A 14,172-nucleotide genomic window follows, 5' to 3' on the forward strand; every position below is an offset into this window, starting at 1 on the left:
CTCCGATTTGCATTTACCATATTCCTTACAAAGTTATACAGTCTGGTAAAGGCTTTGAATCTCTTGAATCAATTTTATTTTTCAATTTTCATTCATTCTTTTGATACTTCACTCCACAGTATTCTGTTCAATGCTTTTTACAATCTAAAGTAGCTTCGTTGTCATATATTTATGTGACTCTTAAAGGTTGTAAATGTATACAACCTTAGCCCATCCACGGTATTAATGTATTAGTACCGTAGATAGGCTAAAGTTTATTATTTTTATTAAATAACCCGGAATTTCTGTTCTAGAGACCAAACAAGGAATTTTTCAAGCCACTTCAGGCCTCCAGTAAGCAGGCAATAGTTTCACACACACACTAGGATTTTTTTTCCCCTGGTATGTGGCTTTTTCTGATTTGATATTTGATAGATTTTACATAACCTATTATCTCTTTTTATATAGTAAGGATCTTTTAATGCCAAGCAAGTCTTAGCACGCTTAATGGAAATATATGCCAGCACTGCCCAAGCACTTTACCATTTCAGGTGTGCTACGCTGTCCTTTCTTGATACTTACTTATTCTCTTACTTACTTATTCTCTTCGGTCAGATACCTCTTGTCTCGTGCCATCAATTTAGCCTTTCTTCAGCTGTTCCAACTAACCATTCTTCCTTCCTTTTCTGTCACTCTCTGCCAAGTTAATTTAGTCCTTCCCCTTTTTCGTTTTCCTTCTGGGATCCACATGAAAGCCATTCCAGGAATCTCTTTGCTGCCCATTCTCAGTACGTATCCAATTCCATCTGCGTTTTTTTTTTAAATTTAATTATTCTTTTAGTTCTTTCTTGATACTTATCCAGTTTTCCTCTTTTGAATACCCGTTTTCTCTTCTGTGATTACTTTTTCTCCGTAACATTCTATGTTTTTCTTTAATATTCTTTTGTTTTTCTTGATTTTGATTGCCCTTATAATTCTGAACGGTATTCTTTTCACTTGTTCATATCTTCTTGTCTAATCAGAGGTTTTTCAATCCCTTTCCTTTCTTCTTTTCTCTATTCTTCAGTATTTTATAAAATAGTTTCTGATTATCTTTATCTCTCTTCTTCATAAATTCTTACACGATTTTAGTTTAGGTCTTAAGATTGCATTTTTCATTACGCAGTTTATAAAGACTAATAGTCTTTCTTTTGTTTTGCTGTTAAGTATTTTATCACATTTTTTTTGTTTCCACTTCTTTCTATCTGAGTATCTGTTTCGTCTTTTGATCCCCCTTCGACTTACACAAACAGGATAATGGTATTGAACTTCTTCCAGCTTTCTCCGAAGTCATTTGTGTAGTTCTTATCTTCCTGTCTCAATCTTTTGTGCTATTCTTTCCTGGAATATTTATTAGTTTTCGCTTGACTTTTAGTTTGCAGACTAAGTCTTTCCGTATGGTTTCCTCTGTTGTTGTTATCTTATTCTTCTTTTCTTTTATTGCCATCTCGATGTAAGCTGACACTGGTCACTAATAAGTTTTGATCCTCTCCTAATCCAGCATCTCTTATACTTTATACGAGTAGCTTCATTCTTGACTATCATATCGTCTATTACGGTTTTTTCATTTTCTCCAAGTTATATTCCAATGTAACGATGTATTTCTTTATAAACAGTAATAATCAGAATATTAGCAATGCAAAAAGGCTTAGAACTATTTCTTTTTTCATTATCTGTAAGAATTTCTTTACAGTATGAATATTATTTCTGGGAAACTCCCATGTTACTCCTCTTAAATCGATTATGTTTACGGCTATTTTGCCTGCTTCTGTTTAGGAGTGCCCCTACAGGGGGCACTCCTAAACAGAAGTTTTTTTCCCCCGGTTATACTTCCGTATGTTTCTGATCTTTTCTCCATTTTGTTCATGGTACCCTGCTGAATAACTTTAACTTTCCCATCCTTTTGCGAAATCTCTGGAATTTTGAAATCTCTTCAGAGATTTGAATCGTCGTAGTTCCCCATTTTCTCAGTTGGACTTTTCATCTCCACTCAAGTTGCAGCAAAACTCCCCTCTCCTTTCTCAACTAAGCTTAGGACCTGCTTGACAAGATTGGTAAGTTTTCTTAAATACTAAAGTAGCTTGGAGATATTTTGGAAAGCTACAAAGCAAAGAAAGTAGCAGATTTCATTTACATATTTGAAATACATTTAGGACTAGGGCAACTTAAAGCTCCAAATTAGCATCAAGTTCAATTGCTTTTTATACAGCGAGTAAAGTTTTACTTACTCTTTTGTTTGTTTGGTTAGTGTTCCAATTAGTATGATCATACTACTTGATTACTGTTGCTGTCCTGTGTTACGCACAGGATCATGAGTGCACGCGTCATTGATATAATCCATCATTGCACACACGCAGCGACACATACACCTAACAATTAGAATTAATTAGTTCATTTGTTTAGAACATCTGCTTCGATATGTCCTTGTCCCTTCTCTCTCTCTCTCTCTCTCTCTCTCTCTCTCTCTCTCTCTCTCTGTGTGTGTGTGTGTGTGTGTTAAGTTTAAACCACCATGTGAGCTGGATTGCCATTTTCGTCAATAACTGTTATCAGATTGCCAATATAAAGTTATTTTCCTCTCTCTCCCACACAAAAAGTTAACAGAGGTCATGCGATGACTAAACTGTTCTCAATAAAGCGACATTTTTTGTACAAGTCGATAGTTAAATTTCAGTTATCCAATGTTACCCCCCAAAGACCCTCTTCATGTGGACATTCTGGCATATTATCAGAGGTAAATCTAATTAGGTTACTGGCATGGCCTAATGAAATCCGTTGATAAGATATAATTGGATTCTAGCGGTTTAAAATTGTGTGACTAGCAAACCTCATTTAGAGTTAGCGAACTGAGTATCGGATGCAGCTGTGAAAAGGAACGGTATGAAGATAAACAAAGCGAAAATATAACTTGACTTGTGCTCGGGGGGGAAAAACTGTCTAAACTATTGTAATTGGTGCACTGCGAAAAAATTCAGAAATATGTCAAAAAATAAAACAGGGCAGCTTTTACACATTAATTTATCGTCCTTTTAACCAAGTACATAAAACGAGGCTTCACTTGTTGTATTGCTAGTCAATAAGAACATGTAAAAATTTATGGTAACTACCACTCCCTCTAGTAACTAAAAGAAGGAAACGACTTATTCTGACGTTCTTGCGGAAACGGATGTTTTTGTCACTGTAGCCATTAATAGGTTCAGTACAGCCCATCACCACGATCTTCCGAAACACGCAGCCGACAACCCATATGTTCGGGATGACAATGAGGTAAAAAGCACTGATAGAGAATAGCTAAACTGCAATTAATCACCTTCGTATCACGGGAAAGAGGACCAAAGAAAAGAAAAAAAAACGTTCCCCAACTTCATCGGGTTGTTAATGTCATCGAAGTGAAGATGTAAAATGCCCTTAGGAGTAGGTGGCACCTTTTGGAGTTCCCCCATAAATCAGAGTGGTATCAAAAGAGCCCATTCTCTCAACAGATTTATGGTCCTAACCTTCCTCACTCTTCTTTGCAGAGCCCAATTGCCATAGCTTATTATCTGAATATAAGGTCCTCGGAAGAGAGAGAGAGAGAGAGAGAGAGAGAGAGAGAGAGAGAGAGAGAGAGAGAGAGAGAGAGAGAGAGATCTACTGTCTGTGCAGAAACTAACAATGGTGCGTTGCCGTGGCAACGGCACAGGTTACTTACCTAAATTTTTCAAATAGCTTTCGCAATATATTTTAAGAAGAGATCAGGGTTTGCTCTGAACTTAGATAATAACTAAACATTTTAGGCCACGTTGAGTAAGGAAAGTACTGTTGTGAATCAAAAGTTTGGATCGTATTCCTAAGAGGCGGTGCTTCATCCTTTTATCTCTAGAGAATTGGATTAAAGTTTCATAAAACGATTAAGGGTTCGAATCCTGTTTAATATTACAATTTACAAATTCTTTTCCTTTAAATATGAGTTATATTACTTTTTATTATGTAAAAATAAATCTATAGGACATCGAATATAATTATTTCACCAATTCATGTTTTTTTTTTTTTTAGTCGCAAATATTCTCGCTAAGAATCAAATTAGAAATTAATTTATAGTATCGTTTGAAGATTATCATCCTTCACTTAATCATATCAGTTATTTAAAATATTTAATGAGATTTATGAATAAATAATTTATTTATTTTATTAATAATACAATTTTCAGAACTTTGTTGCAGTGAATCTCTTTGCGTATTTCTAACACAAAAATTCTTAATAATATTAATGAAAACAAGAACTCTCGAAGAAACGGCGACACCCATATGATTTTATTGAATAATTTCTCTAATAGAGGGCGTTCGCAACAAATCTTTCCAACATAGGAAATGTGTAATTCAAATAAGTTATATGCTGAATTTCTCCAACAGAGGGCGCTCGCAACAAAGCTTTCCAACATAGGAAATATGTAATTCAAATAAATTATATGCTGCTGAACCTCTTGAGTGAGTGTCTCAACATCAGGCGATCATCTCGAAAGTCAAGCGATTTATAATATGAATTCACTATACTATTTTGTTCCCGTTTTAACTAATTTGATACTTTCCACCGCTGCAACGATTAACTTTCGACACTTTGCAGGACGTGGGGATCTGCTCGTGCGTAAGTAAACTAAACTGAGAAGTGTTTATGGCATGCATCATACATGTAAGCTAAACGTTAAAGAGCCGCAAGTTGCCTACCCCTGCTCTTTGTGTGTGTGTCGCTTAAAATTTGGTACTGATCTCGTTACAAATATCTAACTCAAAACCGAGTAAATCAAACGTTTTTTTTTACAACCATTTCGGCTGACCATTGACCCAAGTCCCACTGACCAGTATGACCTATTCCCTCTGTATCTTTTCCTTTTCACTTTAAGCAATAATCTCACTCCAGGAGTTAAATTTTTCCTCGCTTACAACAGTTTCTAAACTAAACTACTGGAAGGGATGGGATGGGCGGCTAAAGTAATGTTAAAATAACTTCAGTCATATAACTTGCAGCATCTATTGGAGACATTTGTTCGACGAGTGTCGTGTAGATTAGACATAAAACTCAACTTTTTGTTTTGCAGAGAATATGAGGATGAGGAAACATCCTCATATTTATGGAACTGCAGAAAAATATTGTAGATGCAACTATACCTGCAAATTCTGTGGCCATTAAAGCCAAGAAAAGTTATTTCCAGCTTATATGCGAACGATGAGCATAGAAAATGAATTTAACTGCATTGCAGAGGAGATTATCATCGGATGTTACATGAGGAATATACAAGTGGATCTGAGCAGCAATTAGGCAATCCAACGTCTATTGGCAGAGTGCTAAACAAGGAGAAGCCAACATTGAGCCAGACCCTAGAAAATCATCGCTTGGAGTGCGAGCACTCACAAGCAATCCCACAGAGAGTTACATGTCACGAATTTTCATGGAAGAGCATCCAGTCCAATAAGCGTTTGCTGACAACAAATACACAGGGTTGAACGGCATTAGCAAAGGCACACAAATTCTGGGCTGTGCAGCAATAGAAATTGGTCTTATGGAGCGAACAATTATCATAAATGGTGATACAACAGTCCAAGAGTGTAATGCTTCTGGATTTTATAATTAAGATATCCACGTTAATTGGGAATTCTAGCATTTCTTAAAATAAGCAGAGACAATGACTCAATTCTTAATTACATTATAAATATTGTAAAAGATTAAAGTACTTGAATTTTGGTTCTTTATATTCATTTTACAAAAGATAGTTTCCTCGTCTCCTTGAGACGAGGAAACTATCCAGCCACCTCCCAACTTGATAACACTCCATATCACAAAGCAATTATTGTACATGCATTGGTTTGATGTGGTTTGGGCGGAGGGTAGTACAAAGTCCAACCTGATATGATGTCTGTATGATGAACTAGAATGCAGAATTAGGACACAGTCGAAATATCCTCTTCATCAATGAAATGTTGTAACAGTTTAAAGAAGAAACTGAGATAGTATGATCAACTTTCTACTAGAAATTAGTAGAAGGGCTGCTATTAGGTTTAAAATGGAACAACACATAATTAATTTCTGTCAATAAAAATGTTTCATATTTTTATGAGTGCATGTCCCATGAATTTTAATAAGACAGGGAATATTAGTAAATTCTTTAGGTGAAGTGTAAGATACAGTTATACGTGTATAACTTCATCTTACACGTTGAATGTTTTACAACTCACTTTAAATTATTCTGGAAATCATTTCCATGAAGATATAAATTGATATTTGTTTATCATGAATTGTCTTTGCTCCAAAGCGGTGCTTACGGAAGTAAATCGTGGCAAAGGTGACGCAAGTTCCTACTTAAGATTGATTGCATTTACTTAGCTTCAAAATATGGATATTTATTCTGCTCTTTCTCTCTCTCTCTCTCTCTCTCTCTCTCTCACACACACACACACACACACACACACACACACACACACACACACACACACACACACACACACACACACACACACACACACACACACACACACACACACACACACACACACACACAAATATCCTTCTCACGAGAACAGCTCCATACAAAGTATGAAGCTGTTCTCGTGAGAAGGCAAAAAACAATCAATTTCAGAACGAGTTTTGAATTCTGTCACTTTTTAATGGTATCGTGATTTATTCTTATTTCATTATTTTGTGAAATGAACAAACATATTATGTAATATTTATTTATTTATTTATTTTTACGCAACACACTTCTATCAAACTCTCAACATCCCGTACAGCCGATTTGTCAAACAAGTGAACCAACTCTTGCTGTCCTGTCTGCCGGAGAGGTATCGGGAAAGATCCAAGAAGTCAACCTAAAATAAACTACGCAATAAGCTGACAGGTTTCGCCACAGCACCGAAACTTATCACCAACTGCAGGCAAATATGTGACAGGCGTCTCTGCAAGAGAACTTTGCAAAGTTTATATATTAAAAAAAGTGAAAAAAGAACTCCTTGGATAAAATAAAGTATTTTGATTTATTATTTAAAAATAAATGAAACCAAGTTACACACACACACACACACACACACACACACACACACACACACACACACACACACACACACACACACACCAGGAGCATACTATATACACGAGGAGAGAGAGAGAGAGAGAGAGACGAGAGAGAGAGAGAGAGAGAGAGAGAGAGAGAGAGAGAGAGAGAGAGAGAGCAATTTGTTTCATTTATGGAAAGAAAGAATAAAAAGAAATCATACTTGGCACCAAATTTCGTCTTCGTTCTTTGATGCTTCTATCAAACGAGACATGTCCTGATGCTCACCAGCAAATTGTCCATAAATATTAGTGGTCCAAAAGAACAACATTTGTGTTTTTTATTTTATTTTATTTACTTCCCAAGATGCCAATACTTTTACTTTCACGATGAACTGTAACACCCAGGAATAAAGGGACCAATTTTTTTATCTTTTTTCATCTCTAGCTGAGTAGTATAGGACTTCAGACAGTCTAAAAATACCCAACTAGAAAACTAGTAAGTGCGTTTTTCGGTAACAAACATAATATTATTTGGTCCAATGCCTAACCCTTTTTTTTAATAAATTCCACCCCCAAAAAGGTTGCAATAGATGTTCAGTAGCGTGAAATGTGGTAGTTCGGGATAACGGCCAATTAAAGCTACGAGGTTAACCTGTTATATCTGTAAATGCGTGTGTTCTAATGGCCGACTTTGTCTGTTTTGCAACTCTACAGATTAGATAATCTGGGAAACTCTACTGTAGAGACTCAACATGGAACTTTGCAAACCACTTCTGGCCTTCAAATATGGAAATCACAAACAAGTGAGTGTTTAATTTTATTCTCAAGGAAGAAATTGATCCAACTGACCTTACCTTCTCCATTAAATCAAAACAGCATGGTCATACTACAAAGCCATGTTAAGACAATTAGGCAACTCGTATGTAACAACTTGTATGTATATACAGTTCAAGGATGTATAGCTGACAAAAATTTTAAATTTAAATTTGTTAATAGATCCTGAAATTTTAAAACCTTGACAACGCTCATCATAATTATCATAAATAGGGAAAATAGTTACTTTCGTGGTAAGCGTATTTGAATGACTACGCGACAGCTAATCTTTCTGAGCCTGCACAAACTACACGTCTGTTATTGTTGCGAAGGCGTTCAAAATCAGCTTTGCACGCTTACTAAAATTTTTCCTAACTTTGACTGCTGTTTGATGCTTCAATTCATATGAATACGTGTTTAGTTTTAAACTTAATGTTTGTTATATAAGTGAATGTACGTAGATACTCCAGTACCTTTATTTTTAACACCCCTCCCCCCCCCCCACACACACAGAAGAAAACCGATTAGGAAGTCCATGGAATAAAAAGAAAAAAAAAGGAAGAAAATTTCTAAGAATAATACAAAAAAATTCAAAAATATATGCAAAAGATGAACAGGAAAAATAAAGTGGACTGGTAGAAAAATAACAGGAGATTTGCATTTATCCCTAACATAGCATGTATTTCTTGTCAATATAAAATTAATATGGAGTTGTTTCCTCGGAGCATTATTTATTTAAGATAAATAATAATAATAAAAAAGACTTTTTCCTTCTTCCATGCTAGTGCGGTACTTGCTGACTCCACTTCTTAACCAAAAAGAATGGCTTCTTTTTCCACAGTATGGAAAAAATCCTCAAAACTATTTGTTAACACACCAAAGCATTGGCAAGGTAAAAAAATTCTTCATTTATCATTATTTGTGACAATTGCAATCCCCCATATTACTGCAGGTCACATTCTCTATTTATCCACGGCTAGCACACATGGAGACGATCTGGTTGGCTGAGTGGAGAGCTCTCTCTCCAACCAACAGGCTGTGGGTTCGACTTCCGGCATGAGTTTTTGTGATTGTCTTACTAATTCTGTGTGGAAAAGGAGGACAGCTGCGACTCTACCAATTCTTCTTCTAGCAGAGACTTACTCCGAAAACCCCATGAGGCACGACAGTGAGCATATGGAATCCAATAAGAGACGGGAAATGTGTAAAACTAAGAACGCAGTTTCGGAAGTATGTCTAGTATTCATTTTACAACTTTTCTTTTTTTTTTTTTCGTTCCTTCCTTCCTTTATTTATTTATTTATTTTTATTTAAAGTATCAGTATAATACTTCGCATCGCCTAGATGTTTTGAGCCAAGAAAATTTACTTATGAATCTTCATGTTTTCTCTTTTTGTCTTAAGTTTAGGAAATGTCAATGGAATATTTCGAAAATGTGGCACGTATTTCAACATGTACTTTATCTGCGTATTAAGGACACTTGACCACAAAGTTCTCATTGAGACATCTTCGGGCACACAAAGGGTTTAGTTGAATGAGGTTCACTACTTTACCCCCCCCACACACACACACAAAACAAAAAAAAATAGAATAATGATAAAACTTCCTTTCATCCAACAAAAAAAAATTTTTTTTCTTCTTCATTTAACACAAAACACCATATGTGACGTCGCGGACTCTCTCTCTCTCTCTCTCTCTCTCTCTCTCTCTCTGCTATCATTAAATCTAAGAATTGACGACATCAGAAAATTATCTATTAAACGCAAGTAAAAGAGAATTGTGCAGCACTCCTGCTGTTGTAGTAACTCGAAAGCTATCTTAAACAAAGTTAAAAGCCAAAAAGGTAACCTTCGTACTTCCTTCGCAAACACCATCATTCCTTGCGAGACTTGGAAAAAAAAAAAACGACGCAGAGAACAGAGAAAGCCCGTGTGGTTTTAACAACCTGCTACCGAAATAGCATTAAGGCCATCTGGTGTTAATGCGTTTAAATTTGCCATATAATTTACATTAAGGCCAGCTGCTACATTTAACAGGATTACTCTTGCAAGCAGCAACCCGGCAAGCCAGCTGTAGAGCTACCTTTGCTTATACCTTCCAGACCACCAGGATATTACGTCCAGGTTTTTTTTTCCTTCTCTCCTCTCTCTTTCTCTTTTTCAATCTTATAGTCTTCTTTGACCACATACAACCATTTTCCATAGTTTAATGTTATTTAATTGCCCCTATCCCTATTTATTTTTTTTTCGTCATCATCATCATCCTATCTAAGAAGGGAACCTTTATCAAGACTTTTCAGCTGAAGGTTGAGTTAGCCCGTCTCATACGAAGTTGGAACGATTTTTACCCGTAAAGTAGGGTTTTTCATCCCTTCAAACAGACAAACCTGCCAAAATAACACACTCAATTAACAGACAGTGCCCTAACCACCCCCTATCATAAACAACATCAACAACATTGATGTGACACGCCATTTGAGCTTAACACGAAAAGGAATTTGGATGAGGATATAATTTTAATAAAGCGACAAAAGGTTTTGCTGTTGCTTGTTTGAAAGCAGAAAAAATCCAACATCAGGTGGCGCAGCTGTCGGTATACATTCCGTCTTTATAGCCATGATGTGATGTGAGTTACAACCTGCTCTTAACAATGCTCCATTCATGCCATCCAACATGAACAGGGTATCATGAAAAAGTCATAGTTGAAGATCCGAGATTACCATTTTGACAATAGTCTCAAATAAGATGGAACTAGAAGTGCTTTTTCTTGTTCGATACAGAGCATTGAATGCATAGCGAACAGAATAACGAGGTCTTAGCTCTCCCTCTTGGTGTAATATACCTACAGCGGTGCAGTTGCGATCTCTAGTGTACTATGGAAAAAGAAATCTGGAATAAAGAATGATTTAATAATTCTTTATTTCGAAAAAATACAGATTTATATAAAGAACATTTTAATATATATATATGCATGTGATTATCGATTCCAATCTCTTTTATATACTCGGTATTTTATCCAACAACTACATTCAGTTAAATGTTTGTTTGTTTTTTTTCCTTCTACGAAAATCAACATATCTATACACGTGTATTGTTTGTTACAGCTACCAGCAAGTGGTGCTTCTATGAATCCTGCACGTTCCCTTGGACCAGCCTTCGTAATGAATAAATGGACCTACCACTGGGTAAGTATTTCATATTTTAATCTTTCTCTGTACGGGAGGCATATTTTCTCAAGGACATTAACCGGACTCATTTCTTGAGCGCACCATCTGGTTTGTAAGCAATGAAAATGAATTCAATCTTTATGCACAGATTTTCCAATAGGAAATCCACCCTATATTGAGATAAAATGTCTTCAAGTTTAGTAAAGACTTTATTGTATACTTTTATAAATGAAGATTCGACAAACTAAAATTTATTTTAATAAAATTGATTATTTTAGTTTTATCAAAATCAATCCGACATTCTGCCAAAATCTGACATTCTTGCAGATGCGGGGAAAATTATTTGCCCATGCGCGAAATCCTTTATCATGTCTTAGAGATGCAACTGTTATAGGAAGCACGGGGAAACTTTAAGGTGTTAAAGTATGAAGAGACACAATATTTGTGAAGCCGAGATGTTTGTTGAGTTAAGCAATGGTTGGCTACTTAGCAGTGACGTCGTCCAGACATTGAAAACGCATCCATCAAATGGCAGATGGTCTTGCTAGCTTACTTAACAACACATTGATTTCATCTCCTGCAAATATCCCGTTGCAGCATAGATTTCTGAATAGCCTATGGTTATCCTAAATCAGAAATCCTTTCTAAAGTAAGTACAAATGAGAACTAGCTATCAAGACAGTGGGAATGATTTCGACATTAGAATGTTGTTACATCTTAAATGTCATAGGAATTTAATTAACAGCTTGTTAAGTCTTCGCTGGTTAAACGAAAGATGATCAGACTCGCTTTCGCGTGATCTCACTTGAATTACAATCATCAACTGAACATTAAATGCATCCGGGAATCAATACACAGGTCGAATTGTAATTGTTGCAGAATCCTGGAAGTATTGAAAGGTAAATCCAATTTGTTTCATTTTTCAATTTTCCACTGTTTGGAAAATTTTTTCTTAAGGTATTTTAGTCAATTATTTAATCATGCTACTATAGAACCTTACTCCTTTATAAAAACACAAAAGATAAAATCAAACAGAACATTATAACTCCTCATACTTTCCATGATATGCCTAGCAAACATTTGAGAAACAGTTTCACAAGACTTCGAAAGTAAAAAAGCAACCTAGAAAGATAAGTGGTAGCCACTGTTGCAAAAGAAAACTAGGTCATGCAAGTAAGGGTGAGGCATGTTTCGTATGTAAGAAAGGCTATCTATATTTCTTACAGGAGCTTGTCGGAGTCCGAGTGTTATATACCACCTTCATATCAGTGATGGACTGTATCGAGCTTGGTCGAACAACAACAAAAAAAGTAAGATCAGCTAGAGGGGGGACAAAAGACTGGACATAACCAATATGAAGCTGAAGACTTCAATGTGATGTCATAAAGTGCTGATTCAATGGATTTCTGAAAGTGGATGAAACTTTCCAGAAGAATGGAAGTGGAGATATCTTTAAGTACTATTAGTTTCGTGAATGTCCTAACATAAAAATCATGAACTGGTTAATATCACACGAAAGATCTGAGTCTATTTGCTAAATATGACATCCTCAGGGCTATTTCTAAAAGATTTTTAGAGATGGTGATCTGTCAGTGAACTTAATGTCCAATCAGCCATAAGTAGACCAAATGCAACCCAGAACTTTAGGAAGTTCTGGATGAGCTGTACTCCCAGAACTAGAGCTGAAGCGCGCTATTATCAATGGAATGTATTGGAGTACATCAGAAAAATCACAATGAATAGTGGTCGCATCATTAAAGAAAGATTTCATTCCCTGTCGACGCTATCTAATCGGGATGTATCCATAATAGCATTAGCCATCTTAAAGAATGACAATGTTTATTGGCAGATTCGACATGAAAATTACAAGGCAATCGATCATATGCTATTTAGATAACGTCATCTATTTATAGAAGAGATCACGCAACGCTTTCAAGTTATTACAGGAATCCTATTGATTCACGAAAGCAACAAATGAGGGCGTACATAACGTTTAGAACTAAGATAAGAAAACCTATCCCTAAAAGAGGCGGATGTGCTTTATTGATGCTCTTGGCTTCTAATTTGATTTGATACTCGTGCGATATGACTCCTCTAGGAGATCTGTCGCCCCTAGTGATGTTTACGTTGCTTAGTGTATGTGTGCGTGCGTCCCAATGGTTAGGAATATGGAGTGTCGCCTTTCGACCTTTTCGTATGTCCAAACCTAAGTGGATGCTAACTTCCTCATCCATGTCTATATATATATATATATATATATATATATATATATATATATATATATATATATATATATATATATATATATATATATATATATATATATATATATATATATATATATATATATATATATATATATATATACACACCAGGTTTAGCCGTCGACGTTAACTTCTCACTTTAATCTCGTCCTCAGTGCCCGGAGTCTCCAGAGTAAATTGGATGGATCCCTCAGGAGAGTTAGATTGTCTTCATTACTAGCGATGCGCACTTCCACACGTTTCCATAGCAACGATAGATGTCGCTGTATGTCGGATTTTCACAAGTGATGTTTTCACAGAAATTGTCAGAAATGTTTTTTTTGTTGTTGTTGTTGTTGTTGTTGTTGTTGTTGTTTGCGGGGAAGGGGAAGAAAACTTTGGAAGAATTCAAAAAGTTTTCTTTTCAACCTGGTTGATTTTTTTCCCGTTGGAACAATTTTGTGTAAACCAATTTATGTGTTTGTTTTCGAAGAAACATGAAAAGAACAAATCGAAACTTGTAGATAACTTTGGTAGTATTTATGAAGTGAATTTATATTTTTTTCCCCTTCCATTTAACTGCACTGCTTACGGATAATATAACAAGTCTAGATTATAAGTCTCTTTACTTAAAATTCTTTTGAACCATTACCCTTATTTACCAACTGGTAGCCACTGAATCATCCCATTCGTTTATATTTGTGTACGAAAATTTAGAATTCGACTTGTATTTAAATTTAAATTTAAATGCATGCTTTTTCATTCTTCCAGTTGAATTTTATGCAGTATTTCATACATAAAAATGTATATCATAAATATAAAATAACGAATAAAAACTAAACTGTTATGTTGTCAATAACGGAAAAGCTTTTGGATGCCTTCCAAGACCCTTGTCTATTCTGTAGATCC

The 14,172-nt window shown here is 35.5% G+C and overlaps 1 protein-coding gene across 1 annotated transcript in view; it reads left to right on the forward strand.

The window, feature by feature from the left end:
• Window positions 1-14,172, forward strand: part of LOC150107438 (aquaporin-like) — a 153,613-nt gene that overhangs the window by 93,356 nt on the left and 46,085 nt on the right. The window contains exon 3 of the mRNA XM_090391296.1: window positions 10,958-11,038. Coding sequence (XP_090247422.1) covers window positions 10,958-11,038 — 81 coding nt within the window. The remainder of the gene's footprint in view (window positions 1-10,957; window positions 11,039-14,172) is intronic.

The sequence above is a fragment of the Typopeltis vanoorti genome, chromosome 4 (genome assembly GCF_054136105.1).
Source record: "Typopeltis vanoorti isolate ZY-2024b chromosome 4, IOZ_Tvanoo_1.0, whole genome shotgun sequence".
Classification (NCBI taxonomy): Eukaryota; Metazoa; Arthropoda; class Arachnida; order Uropygi; family Thelyphonidae; genus Typopeltis; species Typopeltis vanoorti.